The sequence below is a fragment of the Hemicordylus capensis genome, chromosome 2, assembly GCF_027244095.1.
Source record: "Hemicordylus capensis ecotype Gifberg chromosome 2, rHemCap1.1.pri, whole genome shotgun sequence".
Lineage (NCBI taxonomy): Eukaryota > Metazoa > Chordata > Lepidosauria > Squamata > Cordylidae > Hemicordylus > Hemicordylus capensis.
Genome location: NC_069658.1, coordinates 323,488,475 through 323,504,650, shown reverse-complemented (window position 1 = coordinate 323,504,650; position 16,176 = coordinate 323,488,475). Strand labels below are relative to the sequence as shown.

General features: G+C 46.8%; 2 protein-coding genes across 2 annotated transcripts; both read left to right on the top strand.

The window, feature by feature from the left end:
- Positions 1–830: 830 nt before the first annotated feature.
- On the top strand, positions 831–9,584 carry MANF (mesencephalic astrocyte derived neurotrophic factor). Its single transcript, XM_053291114.1, has 4 exons — positions 831–998; positions 3,129–3,256; positions 7,023–7,164; positions 9,156–9,584. The coding sequence occupies exons 1-4, from the start codon at positions 911–913 to the stop codon at positions 9,338–9,340; spliced, it is 543 nt and encodes a 180-aa protein (XP_053147089.1). The 5' UTR covers positions 831–910; the 3' UTR covers positions 9,341–9,584.
- Positions 9,585–11,655: 2,071 nt separating this feature from the next.
- Positions 11,656–14,950, top strand: RBM15B (RNA binding motif protein 15B). The gene has a single exon (XM_053291113.1). The coding sequence runs from the start codon at positions 11,899–11,901 to the stop codon at positions 14,686–14,688; it is 2,790 nt and encodes a 929-aa protein (XP_053147088.1). The 5' UTR covers positions 11,656–11,898; the 3' UTR covers positions 14,689–14,950.
- Positions 14,951–16,176: the final 1,226 nt, after the last annotated feature.

Sequence of the window (16,176 nt, the reverse complement as noted above, 5' to 3'; positions counted from 1 at the left end):
TACTATTACTTAGCTTATTTAATGTGAACATACTCGGTTTTATTCCCTCTTATGAAATAGCAAATTTAAGATATTGGTAATAGCGAGATCTGTGTTTAAGGGCATATAGTTGAACTTTTCAGTTGAAACTATAAAGTTGAATAGATTTTATTGAAAGCTGATTTTTAAAATCGCTTTCCGGCATTGGATCTCCTGCTATTATTTGCAAAATAATAACAGGTGGTAGGCCGCATCGCTCCAAGCCGCTTGTCCACATCCTCAGGAGTCATGGTGCTTGCCTGGGGGCTCCCGACTATAGGGCTGCTCCAGAGTAGGGGGGGGCGGGCAAAAACTGTTCAAGCATTTTCATAGAGGGAGAGGCGAACTTGTGTAATATTTAGAACTTCCGCGTCACACGCAAGTAGGCTTTTGGTTTATCCCTCGCTTATTTTCACACGTCTATGCATCGTCGATGCCCTCTTTTGACAGTCTTAAAGCCCCGAAGCTGACGCGTTGGCACCTAGCGCCCACCACCAACCCCCGCCCCCGCGCGTCTCCGGTGTTGCGCATGCCCCAAAGAAAGATGGCGACGCTCCTCCTTCCTTTCGGCCTACTTTTGCCCTAAAGAACCATGGCTCCGCCGCTGGTACGGTTTGTGTGTAAAGTGTGCTCCCATCTCGTGCCTTCAGTGGCCACCTGTCCAATCAGCGGCCGCCAACTCTCTTGTCCCGAAAGCCGCTTGACCAACCAAGAAAAGCAGCGTGGAGACCTGGAAAGTAGCGGACCAATGGCAATTCCCTACGTCAGAAAAAGGAATAAAAGCTAGCCTATAGGATTACGAGTGGGCGGTAAGTGTGTCGTCAAGGTGCCGGCTGTGAAGGGGGTTTAGTGTGAGCCGAGCAAGCGTCCAAGGCGGGCTACGAGAGGTAGGATGCGGGTGGCTAACGGGCTCTGGGCGGCGCTGGCCTTGATCCTGCTGCCCGGCGATAGTCAGGCTCTGCGGGAAGGGGATTGTGAAGGTAAGTCTGCGGTGAAGGGTCCAGTCCAGACGTGAGGGAGGATGGAGCAGGCAGAGCTGGGGTCGCCTCTGGGCTCGGCGGAGAATGGCGAGGGGCGGGCGGGATTTCCTGGGCCGGCCCGACGAGCCTCCCCCCGGCTTGAAATTGGGTCCTGTTTCAGATCCTGTCTCCTCAGCAACCGCTCCCTGTCCCCCGGTGTCCCAGTTCCCTTTCCTGACCAACGAAATAATACTGGACCGCCTCACAGGGCTGTTGTGAAGAAGGCAGTGTTCTTGCAGGTGTAGACATCTAAGATGTCGAAGCTGCTAACTTTCTCCCCAATCAGAACTCAGAAAAAAAGATTCCATTCTGTGTGGTCTGCCGTAGTGGCTTGATAGATGCCGCTTGCCAGGATCTTTCCCAAAAGTTGCTCTAAAAGGCTGACATACAGAGTGGGGAAGAAGACCCTCTGGTTTGGGATGGTGTTGGGATGAACTTCTAGGCAAACTGTGCCTCGGGTGGGGGATGGCTCTCTGGCCCTGATCAATACTTGCTTCTACTTCCGGAACAGTGAAAACTGTTTGGTTTACTGTCAGCTGCCTTTGCTGCTACTAAAGAGAGACTGATAGAACATCGTCACTGTGTTTCTTTTAGGCAGGTGGGTAGTTCTGCCCTTGCACTTGATGCCAGTGAGGAACGAATGTCATTATTGCTCCACGGGGTTTGTGTTGGAATGTGGCTGTGATTCCATAAGGCCACAGTAACTGCAGTGATACACATGACTCCTCCCTTGTATTTCTTAGGAAATGGTAACTCCTACATACTGAAGGTCTTTCCTCTTGTACTTTATGGTGGAGAGTAAAACAGAGGTAGTGCAAATGAACTGTGTACTGTTGAAAGGCGAGCGTGTTCCCTGGTTCCTTGTCTTGTCATTTCTGAATGAGCAACAGCTTGAGTAACAGTGTTCTGAGACCTAATTTGAGCCAGAGGTCATCTAAGAATTTTTGGAACCCTTTTTCAGTAGTATTGCATCCCTAGAATATGTGAAGTAATAATAATGGAGTGTTACAGCATGTGTGCAGAGTGCTGCTGTCTTGCTATTGAGAGATCATAATAATTCCCTACACATTGAGGTTTCAGGTAGGGGCTTCTGGAGCAGTGTGTGTCCCGTCCAGTCCAATGTGGACCCTGGCCCTTAATTTCAGGAACTGAGCATTGCTTGGCTACTAGCTTGTGGGACAACAAGAACTTTGCTTGCTCACTGGTCTTTAATAACAGCAAGCTGTATTGTGCATCAGAGTAAGTCTGTTTCTCTCATGAATGAAAGATACAAGTTTAGGAAAACATACTGGGGGGAAATGAGAGATTGTCCTCGTAAAGGAGATATTTATCTTCTAGTATTTTCTGCTACCCATGAATCTATTAAATAGTGTTCTTTGACTTAAGCCTGCTGCCAGTGCTTAAATAGGTCGCCAACTTAACTAATTTGTCAGTTAGCAGCTATAATTTTTTTATACTCTGTCCTAGTCAGTTAGCATATATGCAACAATATGATGCTTCATTGCTGAAATGAACCCCATTTTGGAGTGTCAGACCACCTTCACATGTTACATTGATGGCACAGGAGCTGCTATAACATGACTCTTTCCAGTGCTGCCCAGATAATGCAAAGAGGAGATAGAGTAAGACTCCATAATAGGAGTCTTACCTAAGCCAGTGTCACTCTTCTGGTACTAGATGATGCTGGCATTGGTTGCTTCCTGTGGCCTGCAGTTTCTTGTATTATGATGGGAAGTCCCAGGATGCCCTGCATGAGTGCATGGCGCCAGGAGGCTTGTAGGAGCTTCCCAATTGGGGGTATCCTCATGGATTGTTGCAGAGCTGTGTGAACTTGTGATTGCTGAAATGGGGTTAGCGGAGCGCTCGCTCCACTAACCTCATTTAAGGGTGGGGCAGTTAAGGAGGTTTGCTGCTGGGAGCCATGTGGCTCCCGTTGCAGCACACGACCTCCCAATAGCGGGCTGGGCTCTCTTAGCTTGCTTTTGGGAGGTTGTGTGAATAGCCTCATTCACATTTTTCATCATGGTTTTTTGCAGATTACAGGTTTGTTTCATTGTTACAGGTCACTCTATCTCCTCTTCCTTTTCACAGTGTGTGTTTCATTTCTGGGGAGATTCTACCAGAGTCTAAAGGACAAGAATGTTAACTTCACACCAAACAGTATTGAAAAAGAACTTTTGAAATCCTGCAAAGAGGCAAAAGGCAAAGAGAACCGTTTGGTAAGTAGCAGCCGACCAGGTTCAAGTTCGGGAGCTAACTGGATAGAAAATGCCAAGGAAAAGTAACTTGAAACAATGGTTAGATATTAAACAAAGTAAACCTGATAATGTAATGAACTTTGACAAGCACAGTAGAACATTTGAAGAATTCTTCTAAGTGGTCCCTCAATGGAGATCAATTTTCTTATGGCCCATTTTGAACAGAATGTTTTCTGTGGGACCAATTCACTTAACAGGGGGAATGCGTCCCTGTTGGTTCTGCTGGACCTCTCGGCGGAGTTCGATACCATAGACCATGGTATCCTTCTGGGCCGCCTTTCAAGTATGGGAGTCGGAGGTACTGCGTTAGTGGTTCCAGTCCTTTCTTGAGGAGAGGGACCAGAAGGTGGTGCTGGGGGACTACTGCTCGGCTCCGTGGCCACTGGCCTGTGGGGTCCCGCAGGGTTTGGTCTTGTCCCCCATGCTGTTTAACATCTACATGAAACCGCTGGGAGAGGTCATCTGGTGACTTGGATTGAGTTGTCAGCAATATGCGGATGACACTCGGCTCTATCTCTCCTTGTCATCTGATCCTAGAGAGGCTGTGGATGTCCTGAATCGGGGGCTGGAGGCCGTGATGGGTTGGATGTGGGCTAATAAACTGAAATTGAATCTGGACAAGATGGAGGTACTGTTGGTCAGTAGGAGAGCCAATCGGGATGAGGAGATTTTACCCATTCTGGATGGGGTTGCACTCCCCTTAAAGGGGCAAGTATGCAGATTGGGGGTACTACTGGACCCGGCTCTGCTTTTGGAAGCTCAGGTGGAGACGGTGGCCAGGGGTGCCCTTGCACGGCTTCGACTAGTGCGCCAGCTGCGTCCCTTTTTCAAGAAGGCAGATCTGGCCACAGTTACCCATGCCTTAGTCACATCACAGCTGGATTACTGTAACACGCTCTATGTGGGGCTGCCCTTGAAGAATATCCAGAAACTGCAGCTAGTGCAAAACGCGGCAGCTAGGGTTTTATCCAGAGCTGCCCGGTGGGAGCACATCACACCCATTTTGAAAGAGTTGCACTGGCTGCCAGTTGGTTTCTGGGTCCAACTCAAGGTTCTGGTTTTGACCTTTAAAGCCCTTAACGGTTTGGGCCCGGGGTATCTGAGGGACCGCCTGTTCCCAAGGGTTGCTGCCCGCTCGACTTGGTCATCTGAGGGGGCTCTGCTCCGAGTGCTGACAATGAGGGAGGCTCGGCTGTCGTGCACTCAGGACAGGGTCTTCTCTGTTGCTGCCCCCAGACTCTGGAATGCTCTCCCAGTGGCCATTTGCTCCTCAGACCCCATCACAGTTTTTAGACAGCTTGTTAAATCTTGGCTTTTTATCCAGGCTTTTACATGATTGTTTTTATTGCTGCTTCTATGTATTTTTACTTGTGTATCGTTTTTTATGCTTGTATTTTATAGGTTTTAAATTTGGTTTGTTTTTATATTTTTAGCTTAATATTTTTATTGTCATTTTATTGTATGTTTTTTAACTTTTGTAAACTACCTTGAGATAGTTTTTAATGAAAGGCGATATATAAATTCAACAATAAATAAAAATAAATGTATTCAGAGCAAACAAGAAAGTGGGTTGAACAGATAACAGGAAAGATGCAAGGTTAAAGTTAATAAGGTGCAATTAAATGTGCTCAGCCTCAAATGTTAGGATATTAACTTCTTACTAAAGGGCTCTTTTATCTTTTTTGAAGTAGCAAAACAGCAACTTGGGGACCACACATACCGTATTATACGGACTATAAGACGCACCTTAAATTTTCATCCAGTTTTTGAGTTTTTGAGCTTTTCTTCTCCTCTAGCCTCCATATCCCCTCCCACCCAGCCCCGCTCTGTCCTTTCCCTCCTGCCAGCAGCAGTGAGCCCATGTTGGTGACCCGCGGCAGTTGCTGCTAGTTGTTGCTCATCGCGGCCACCAGTGGGGCCCACCCAGGACCTCCTTCACCTTGTGCCTCCGGCAGCTCCTGTGGGCTGGCGCTCGCCTGCGCGGGCTCGTGCCGCCCCTTTCCAGGCTTGGCTGCAAAAGGCTTTAAGAAGCCTTTTGCTTGTGCGCGTGCAAAAGGCTTCTTAAAGCCTTTTGCAGCCAAGCAGGGAAAGGGGTGGCAGGGAAGTATTCTGCCGCCCGATTTGAACAAAACAAGGAGAAAGGGGCGGCAGGGAGGTATCCTGCCGCCCGATTTGTAAAGGAAATATGGCGCCAGAGTGGGGAAAGCGTGGGAGGGGTAAGTAAACCCTCCCCCGCCCTTAATGGAACCCCCCACCCCAATCCTTCCGAACCCTTCCTCTTCCTCCTCCTCCCCCTCTCTTTCCCGACAAGCGCTAAACTTTCAACTTCTCCCCGGCCAATCGGAGTATAAGACGCACCTGAATTTGGGGGGATATTTTTCAAGGAAAAAAGTGCATCTTATACTCCATAAAATATGGTAGCTGTAGGTGGGTTCAAGTGCATTTTCTACTACTGCTGCCAGTGGGTGTGAGAATGAATAAGCAAGGAGTGTAATTGTTCCATAGCAGCAGCTCATTTTCCTCCCTTCTCTACAAAACTATACTGAGTGAATTGAGGTAGGAGGGATAGCTTGGGTTGAGTGAGTGTGTGTGACTTATGCCTTAAGCTCTTAATATGTGACTTTTAAGGTCCAATAGCCTAGCTCTGTCTGTCTTGTCCCTTTTTAACGTTCCCTTTTAAAAATCTCATTTGAGCAATCCAGTCCATCAGGGAATGAGTGGGAAAATGAAATAATCAGATGTGTTAATCTAGTAGAACAAAACTCATAGGAATGTGTACCTCCTTTAGTCAAAGTCTCATCTCTTTAGGTGGTAGAAGCTCTGGTCTGACACACCTGATCATCTATTCTTCCTGTACAGGAAAATAAGCTTTTTTTCCCCTTTTCAAAATAGGAAAACACAAAAGTTAAACCAATGTCTCACATCTTCACGTTTCAGACAAATTTGACAAACCTGCTGGAAAATGTTTTGAATGTTAATGAAGCTATTCCCATGATCAGTAGAAAGTGGGCTAAGGGAGCCTAGCCCACTTTCTACCAATTGTGGGAACCACTGGGCTCACGGGCAGCTACCCGCCTAATTCACCCCTTAAATGAGGTTAATGGAACGAGTGCTCCATTAACCTCATTTTATTGCTTATGTGCTGCTGCAGTACGTGGTGACACATGAGTAGACCCCCGATCAGGAGGCTGCAAGCACCCTCCCAGGCTCGGGGATCCCCCCCAGAATGTCCCACGTGCATGTTCAAGGGATCCTGGGACTTCCGGGGGCCCAAATCCCCACACTCCCCACCGGCTCTGTGATGGAGCTGGTAGTCATGTGGGTGGCCGATCTGGCCGCCCAGGGCTCCAGGCATGATAGTCTGTGGGGAGAGCAGACTAAGCCCACTCTCCCTGCAGACCTCATTGAAGCGCTTCACAGTAATCACGTGAAGTGCCTCAATGACTGACATAAATAAATACCCTTGGCCAATGCATCAAGGTTTTCTGTCATACAAAGGGGAAGGGGCAACCCCATCTTTCTTCTTCAGGAATCTTTGCCTCCCAGAACTATGTCCCTGAGGGACCCTCCAGGACATAGTTTCAGGAGACGCAAGTGACTGCAGAAGGAAGGGCGGATTGCTGAACCCTCTCCCCTTGTACGATGGAAAAATCTGACCTTGGCATAGGTTATTCTGTGTGTCAGTCATTATTTCCAGTGCACTTACTTTCTGTTTCTTCCCCTCTAGTGCTATTACATTGGAGCAACCAGTGATGCAGCCACTAAAATAATTAATGAGGTGTCAAAACCCCTAAGTAATCACATTCCTGTTGAGAAGGTTTGTGAGAAGCTAAAGAAGAAAGATGGTCAGATCTGTGAGCTGAAGTATGGTGAGTATTTTTTAAAAAAATGTCTTTTGAGTTTCCCTAAGCAATATCATACTGCAGGGGCAAGGTATAAATATTTTAAATGTTGAGTACAAACAGATGTTTCTTGCAGGGTTGGTAGCACATCTTGTTTCACCATGGCAATATGAAATTTGACTATCTTCTAAAGTGCCTTGCATGGATAGTTTTTGGGGAATGGGAGCTTTTTGCATGCTTTAGAAAGATCTCTAGCTTCAGGTTGGGTCACTTTGTTCTGAGTTACCCCTTTACAAGGGGCTCATGATGGTCAGGCAGCATAATTCTGCTAATCATTCATGGGGCTCTAATTTACAAGACTCCAGTCAGTGCTGTGAAGATATATATTTTGTATGCAATATTATGTATCCCCATGATTAGTCCAAGTCTTTGGTCTCGAGAATAAAAGACTTGCTCTAGACTATAATAGTTTAACTTAAATGTACACTTATCTCATCATGCAGATAAGACAGATCGGTAACAATTGAAAACATTAGGTTATAGAACTAATTCAGAAACTGGAGTACTGCACTGGAAGTAATAAGAATACCAAGTGGCTATATACCGTAATAACTACTTGCTGGAGAATTGATTGTATAGAGCTCTGAACTATAGATAAACTGTGAATATTGATGAGAAGAGCTTGGAGGTTGTGGAGTGGTAGCCTAAACTAGCTAGCCTTTTGGCTTCAAATGAGCAGAAGTCTTGTGTCCAAGACAATTGTTTCAGTGCAGTGGTTTGCACTGATCAGATTTCATCACATTAAGCTGGTTCAGACATTTGACTCTTGCATCCAAGTCTCTTGGGCTTGCATGTTTCAATTCTCTCTCTGAATTTCCAGTTCATGGGAAGCTGGATAAATGGTGGTTTGCCATGAACCAAAAAATTAGGGAGGGAATTGAACTTGTGGCAAGAGAAAGGAATGTGCAAGCCTGAGACTTAAGCTGCTGCTTGTCCTTTCTGTCTGAACCTCTGTGTCCTGTTTTGGGTTCTACACTTTGTGAATGATTGTGACTGAAGCAATGAAGTTGATGGTGTAGAGTGCAATTCTAGGAGGGAAGTGGTGGAAGAATTTGGACAGGGTAGCCTGCAGAGAAGGAGGAGAAGGAACAATCTTGTTGATTGGAACAAAAAAGATGTATTTCTTGGCTTCCTGAATAACAAGATTCACTTGCAGTATATTACCAAGTAGTATATTGCCAGTGAATAAAATATTCTCACCCAGCATTCTGGTATTTCATGTAGACTAGGTGTTCTGACCCAGGGTGGTTGTTTTTTGTTTTTGTTTTTAAATATTGCATTGTTCATGTATTTAGCTAGTGATCACTGGAAACAGGATTGATGTGCCTTTAGAATTTCCACTAAATATTATGCCTTTCCCCCCTAGTAAGCAATTGAGGAAGCAAATTGATTATTGTGATTTTAGTTTGTCTGTTTGTGCTCTACAGACAGTCCAGTCAACAGTAAGGAACATAGGAAGTTGCCATATACTGAGTCAGACCACTGGTCTGTCTAGCTCAGTATTGTCTACACAGACTGGTAGCGGCTTCTCCAAGGTTGCAGGTGGGAATCTCTCTCAGTCCTCTCTTGGAGAAAGCAGAGAGCAAACTTGAAACCTTCTGCTCTTCCCAAAGTGGCTTCATCCCAAGGGGAATATCTTACAGTGCTCACATGTGGTCTCCCATTCAGATGCCACCAGGCAGACCCTGCTTAGCTAAGGGGACAAGTCATGCTTTCTACCATAAGACCAGCTCTCCTCTCTATGTCGACAGGTTATATATCTGCAGTTAGATATATAACCTTACAATCCCATGTCCACTTAACTGATAGCAGGCCCCACTGCAATCAGTGGGACTTACTGACCTGGGTGTAATGCATAGGATCAGGCTGCGTGTCTGAGTAGTGGGCCTCTACTAACTTAGTGGCCATTAATGCTTCCAGGAGTAACATAGTTTACCAATGCTGCTCTTTCTCATCAGATAAACAGATTGACCTGAGCACTGTGGATCTGAAGAAGCTGAGAGTCAAAGAACTGAAGAAGATCCTAGATGACTGGGGTGAAACATGCAAAGGTTGTGCAGAAAAGTCAGACTACATCCGGAAGATCAATGAACTGATGCCTAAATATGCACCAAAAGCAGCCAGTTCGCGGACAGACCTTTGACCACCATAGTGGCCTCTAGCACATTAGCAAGTCATACACAAACTATGTTAATCTTTCTATTTTCTTTCCTGGAAAACTGTTTTTGTAACTTATTTAACTGGGTTTCAAGTGTCAAATTGGAGCAGTTCTTGCAATGCTGGTTCAACTGCCTCGTCATGTCTCAAGTTTTTATTTCTCTTGCCTCTGATTTATGTTAAGACATTGGCATATGTATGGGATTTTTAAAATAAAATTAAGAAATGTGTTGTGTTGGTTGTGTTGCTGATGTATGCTGTGCTACATTGAATTTGTGTAAAACACCCTTTCCAACATTATTTGTGGCTATGTTAAGATGATACAAGAACAGGACCATACCTCAGTGAAAAGAGCACCTCCTTTGCATGCAGAAGGTTCAACCCCTGGCATTTCCAGGTAGGGCTGGGAAAGAAGCCCTGTCTGAAATCCTAGAAAGCTGCTTCCAGGCAGTGTAGATAATGCTGTGCTACCGTAGTAGTCTGACTTCGAATAAAGCAGTTTTCTAAGTTCACATATTGCAGCCTGTAAGATAGCATGGCCTCTTTAGTATCTGCATTTCTGACCATGATGTCCTGTTCTTTGGTACACATCATCCTGCTAATTTTTGTACAGTGCTACACTGCATCCAGGTAGCCTGGGCATATGCAGCATGTAAGAACTATGAGTAAAAAGGTGTGCTAGGTTTTTTTTAACAAGAGTATTCCATGGTTTACATTAAGTTTTAATAATCCTGGGATACCTGTAGTTATAAATAATGTGGCACTTAGTTTTTCTAAAGATTTAAACCCCTATCCTGAACAATATTTCAGAGCTGAGTGCTGACCTGTGATACAGTAGCAACCAAACTAACTGGTACTATGTATGCAGGATGACACACCTGTACTCCTTCAGTTCTGTATTAACAATTACCAAAGCTTGTAAGAATCGTAACTTCACCTATCAGCATATATTGGTAGAAAGGGGAACCCTCCCTCCACCTCCTCTGCAGTCTCTTATTAAAAATTAATCACTAGTATGCATCTGGTGAATATCAATGCAGCCAAAGAATACAAGGGTTCCACCCCCAAATTAAGGTTCTTTAGCAGATCTTCCTTTGGTGTACAGAAAGAACATGGGAGGGCTAAGCAATCTACATAAGCTTTTCCAACAGCAGTGTTGTGCCAGCATGTTTCCCTTGTCTTTCAGCAGTAATACCCCACTTAGTCAATCTTGGACTACAGATTTTTGGATGGATGAAGTGAAGAATATACAGTTGAGATGGGTGTGGGTGGCAACTACTAGGGCTACTTTTCTCTGCTGAGAGTGGACAATGTGCACACCATCCTTTTTTGAGCAAAATTTGGCAATTTCAGTTCTAGAGCAATATGTGTTCTGTCCACACAAACTATACTTACTTGGGGTGGGGAAGGACATTGCTTATCAGTGATAGTATTTATTCATAGTAGGTGTAAATAACATTTTAGGAAGCCAAAAAGTCTCTCAGTGGTGCCTTTGTTAAAGTATTTCATGAAAGATGCTGAATGTATCTGCATTTCTGATCTCGGCTTGCAGATATCCCAAGAAAAGGTACTTCAACTTTTAGTCCAAACAGTGGGAGCTCATAGGCTTAGGTCGTTCAATACTGCTGAACAGTTAAGCAGCAAAATAGTATATTTAAAAAGTAGTATAAAGTAGAAGATAGCTTTGCAATTGCATTAAAGGTAAGAGTAGAATCGCGTTTTGCCTCGAAAGAAACAAAAGTTTACTATACATTTGTAAGCATTATTCAAAGCTAATCTTTGCATAGTATCTGCTTTTCATATGCAAAACATTGCATGGACACTAAATACTGCTACAGTAATGAAGCTGTTGTCCATGCAAATGAATTCTGTTTGATGTGAATTTTATTTCGCAATCGCAGACTTGTACACAGGAGTCCCAACAACGTAAACGTTTTTAACAGGCGCTTAAGTCCCAACAACGTAAACGTTTTTAACAGGTGGCATGGTGCAAATATGTGGCTGTAGCACACTAGGCCTCTCCCAGACACAAGGCCAACTGATCCGCTCCTGTGCTTTGAATACAAGCCCGTCACGGCGTAAGGCTGTAAAGTTGATTTCTGCGTGTCGGGCTGCTCTGAAACAGAGGAGCAGGTCTAGTGGAGGAAGCTTACGACCTCTCTGCCAAGTGCTCGGACGACCTCCTCCTTGGCTGCAAGAAGAACAGGCGCGGCCTCTCACGGCTCAGAGACGTGAAGAAGAGGTTTTTTGTTCCCCTCCCCACCTATCCTCTCCTTAGGGCTGCGGGTTGGGCGAGGGGAGGGAGACGTAGTGTCGTCGGCCTCGTCGTAGCGGCGGCGGCGGCGGCAGCGCGTGGCTCCCCGGATGGAGCTCTTCACTGCGGCGCCTTGGCGGCGCTCCGCTATCTCAAAGCGGGGACGCGGGATGATGACGTTGGAGGCGCGCGCGGCGCGGCAACTGGGCAGAGCCGCCTTCGTTCGTTCCCTTTTGTCCAAGATGGCAGCTGCCGCCGAAGGCGCCTCCTGAACCGCGGGCCCCGGAGCCATGAAGCGGGGGAGCGAGCGGGATTCTAGCCCGGCCGGGTCGGCGGGGACGCGGGGCGCTTCCTCCGCCAAGAGGCCCCGGGAACGGGAGCGCGAGAGCAGCAGCAGCAGCCGGCGGGGCCCGCACCGGAGCTCGGGCGCCTCCTCCTCCTCGTCTGTCTCCACCTCCGCCTCGTCGCGCAGCAGCCGGGACAAATCCGCGCCGGGCGGCTCCAGCTCGCGCAGCCACCGCGGGGAGGAGCGGCCCGGAGGGGGAGGCGGCGGCGGCGGCGGCAGCGGAGACTCCAACCACCGCGCAGCCTCGTCCAGCGCCAGGAGCAGCAGCAGCAGCAGCCAGGCCGTCGTCCCTGCGCCGCCTCCGCCGGCGTCCTCCTCGTCGTCGTCTTCGTCCTCGCGGGCGTTGGGGGCCGCCAAGGCCAAAGTGCCGCCCGCAGCGGTGGTGGCGCCCTCCTTGCTATTGGGGGCCCCTCCTGCAGTGGCTGCCCCGTCTCTGCTCCTGGCGCCAGGGCTTGGACTCTCGGCTGGGGTGGGCCTGGCGGGGGAACCCCCTGGCTCTAGCGAGTACAAGACCCTGCTGGTGAGCGGCCTGAGCCCTGCCCTGCCCGACCAGTTGCTGGAGGACGGGCTGTTTCGCCAGTTCCAGAGATTTGCTAGTGGTGGTGCCAGTGACATTAGCGTCAAACTCTCTCATACTCCTGATCTTGGCCGCGTCGCCTATGTCAACTTCCGGCACCCCTCAGATGCTCGAGATGCTCGACGGCATGCCAGAGCAAGACAGCTTCTCCTTTACGATCGCCCTCTCAAGGTGGAGCCTGTCTACCTGCGAGCAGGAAGACGAAGTCGCACACCTCCACCCACTCCCTCCCCTGAACCACTGGCATTTTTGACCCCCATCCATGGTGTTTATCCATATAAACAGAGATCGCTCTCTCCTGTTGCTAGCCCTTTGCTGAGGGAGCCCAGACCACGACATGCTCAAGCTGCTGCAGCAGCTTTTGCCTTGGAGGCTGTTGCCCTGGGACTCTCTCGGGAGCGGGAGAGAGTGCTGGATTATTATGGGCTATATGATGAGCGTGGCCGCCCTTATAGCTACCCCATTGTCGCTGAAGAGGATCTCATGCCAGAGGATGATCATAGAGCCACCCGGAATCTCTTCATTGGCAACCTGGATCACAATGTCTCTGAGGTGGAACTGAGACGTGCCTTTGAAAAATATGGCATCATTGAGGAAGTGGTGATTAAGCGTCCTGCACGGGGTCAAGGTGGAGCTTATGCCTTCCTTAAGTTTCAGAACCTGGATATGGCACATAGGGCCAAGGTTGCTATGTCTGGTCGGGTCATTGGCAGAAACCCTATCAAAATTGGCTATGGGAAAGCCAACCCTACTACCCGCCTTTGGGTGGGTGGCTTGGGTCCAAGTACTTCCTTAGCTGCTCTTGCTAGGGAGTTTGATCGCTTTGGTAGCATTAGGACTATTGACTATGTGAAGGGAGACAGTTTTGCCTACATTCAGTATGAGAGCTTGGATGCTGCTCAGGCTGCCTGTGCACAGATGAGGGGTTTCCCTTTGGGTGGGCCAGATCGGAGACTTAGAGTGGATTTTGCCAAAGCCGAGGAGGCACGTTACCCTCAGCAGTACCAACCTGCACCACTGCCTGTACATTATGAATTACTACCTGAAGGCTACAGCAGACACAGGAGTCTAGAGCAAGATTTAAGGGTGAGAGACAGGACTCCTCCTCATCTCCTCTACCCAGACAGAGAAAGGGGTTTTCTAGAGGCAGATTGGACTGGCTCTATTAAAAATGCAGAACGCAGAAATAACTTGGAGACATACAGTCGATCAGCACGCAGCCGCAGTGGAGAACGTTGGGGCAGTGACAGTGACCGAAGTGTGCTCAAGCCTTGGGAGGAAAGGCGTAAACGCCGTAGTCTCTCCAATGACCGTGGGAGGACTGCCCATTCCCCTTATGAGGACAGAAGCAGGACAAAGGCTGGAGGGCCAGCTTTAGATCGCAGCCCAGATAGGGTTCGGAAGGAGAACCACACCGCAGAGTCTGCTGTGGAGAAAGAACAGAACAACTCCCTCCAGAATAACCGACACGCATCAGAGGAGAAACCTCACCGTGAAACATCTGATGCTCCTCAGCCTAAAAAAAGGGACAGCGAACGCAATCATCGAACTGGTGAGTCTGAATCAAAGACTCACGAAGAGTCAAAATCTGAAACAAAGAAACTAAAAAGCTTGTCAGATTATGCCCACACACTGCAGCTTGCCTGGAATGGGCTACTTGTCCTCAAGAACAGCTGCTTCCCTACATCTATGCACATCCTTGAAGGGGACTTGGGAGTCATCAATGGGCTTTTGAAAGACCACTTGTCTGGTGGAAAGCTGACACAGCTCAAGATTGCTCAGAGACTTCGGCTTGACCAGCCCAAGCTGGATGAAGTAACTCGACGTATCAAGCAAGGAAGCCCCAATGGCTATGCTGTGCTGCTGGCTACCCAGGCTGCTCAAGGAGGAGCAGGTGCTGAAGGGACCTTCCCTGTGGTGGAGCCTGGATTGCAAAGACGGCTTCTCAGGAATCTGGTCTCTTACTTGAAACAAAAACAGGCTGCTGGGGTGATCAGCCTTCCTGTGGGAGGGGCAAAAGGCAGAGACAGCACAGGCATGCTTTATGCTTTCCCTCCTTGTGAATTTTCTCAGCAGTATCTCCAGTCTGCACTAAGAACATTGGGAAAGTTAGAAGAAGAACATATGGTGATAGTGATAGTCAAAGACACTGCCTAGCATTTATTCTCTCAGTCTCTCTCTGATTCCATGTTTTCTTTGTGTCTCACCCAGCCTGGTTGCTTTTAAGGCCAATTATTTTGAGTAAGGCCCCCAAAATCCAACAAAATTCTACCATTTTATTAGTTTCTAATTAATTTTAATACCATTTTAATGAATCCCATTTTATTTGTTTTTAATATGTGACACTGTCTGCTGTGTTCTTATTTTTTAAGTGTATGGAAAGTTGTCAGTAAAGCCTTGTTCACTGATGGATTTTTAACTTTGTGCAGCGTCCTGGTTTCTGTAGTCTGCCAGTGGCTGGCTCTGTGTTCCAGTGTATATACAACTGAGATCTTCATCTGTTTCAGTTCAGGACAGATCTACGGCTGTTCAGCACTCCTATACTAGTTCTGTGCTCTTTTGATTTTTGGTTGAAGCCCAGTTGCTGCTTCTTGCCCCTTCGAATAGGTAGTTAATCCCAGAATTTTTTAATTTATTTTTTTTAAAGGACTAGGTAGTATATCCTTTATTGGACCAAGGTTCTCTTGGTAGATGAGAGCTTTTGAGGTCTTCATAGCCAAAGAACAGTTCTTTGATGCTTAAAACCCAGGTTCAAGTCCTCTGCAGCTCTTGGTGCAATAAAAGATACACAAGGCACTTTGGATTCTGTGTCTTGCTTCATTGTGTTTAGTCTTGGATAATTATAATATTGCAAATTCAAAGTTGTTTTTAGATTTCCTTTTCAATAATAAATGTGGGCTTCTCAGGAAGACAAATAACCAGGCAATTGAGTAGGACCTGATGCAAAATCTAAATGATTCTGTTGATCAGTTCCTTAATTACAAGAAAAATAAAAGCTCAAACTTGACAAAGTTGCCTGATTATAGTGTGTGCACCATATTACAGTTGAAATGTCCAGCTGATGTACTTCCATAGTTCTATACAATGGGTTAGGTAGGTGCATGTACTACTCAGTGATACTCTGGGGAAGAATCTGTTCGCCTGCACATTGTGAGCACTCTTTCTCTCTCCATGCCCTAGGATTATCACAGGATATGAGGACAATCTTTTTTATGATGTTCAGCTCGGTAGATACACATTCTACTGAGGTGCAGTTTCTGCACAGGAGTGTTTCTCCATAACATCTCAGTGTAGAAAACGCACACATGATCATGTGCAGATGTTTTTATTTTGTAAGATATGCACAGCAGGAAACCACACAAGTACATGTAGCAGCACAGATGTGCATCACCTTATTATGTATATAGGGAAACATTTGTGTGAAGTGGATAAAGTATGGATTTTATGATATGAGGAGTATATGTATGCTGTAATTAGATATTTCCACAGTCCACAGCAGGACAATCCTACTGCTGTTTAAATTATGCAGTAAATAAATAGATGTATGCACATTCACTTAGCTTGCTTAATTCTCCTCCTAGGAAATTGCTTTTAGAAGAATTTAGAACTTACTGTTATCTTTCTTCCCACTTTTTGCAATAACGT

Bases quoted from the DNA above. Each gene is read 5' to 3' on its own strand.
- RBM15B (XM_053291113.1), top strand. From the start codon at position 11,899: ATGAAGCGGGGGAGCGAGCGGGATTCTAGCCCGGCCGGGTCGGCGGGG.
- MANF (XM_053291114.1), top strand. From the start codon at position 911: ATGCGGGTGGCTAACGGGCTCTGGGCGGCGCTGGCCTTGATCCTGCTG. The intron at 999-3,128 runs GTAAGTCTGCGG...TCCTTTTCACAG, and splicing joins GCGGGAAGGGGATTGTGAAG to TGTGTGTTTCATTTCTGGGG. The intron at 7,165-9,155 runs GTGAGTATTTTT...CTTTCTCATCAG, and splicing joins GATCTGTGAGCTGAAGTATG to ATAAACAGATTGACCTGAGC.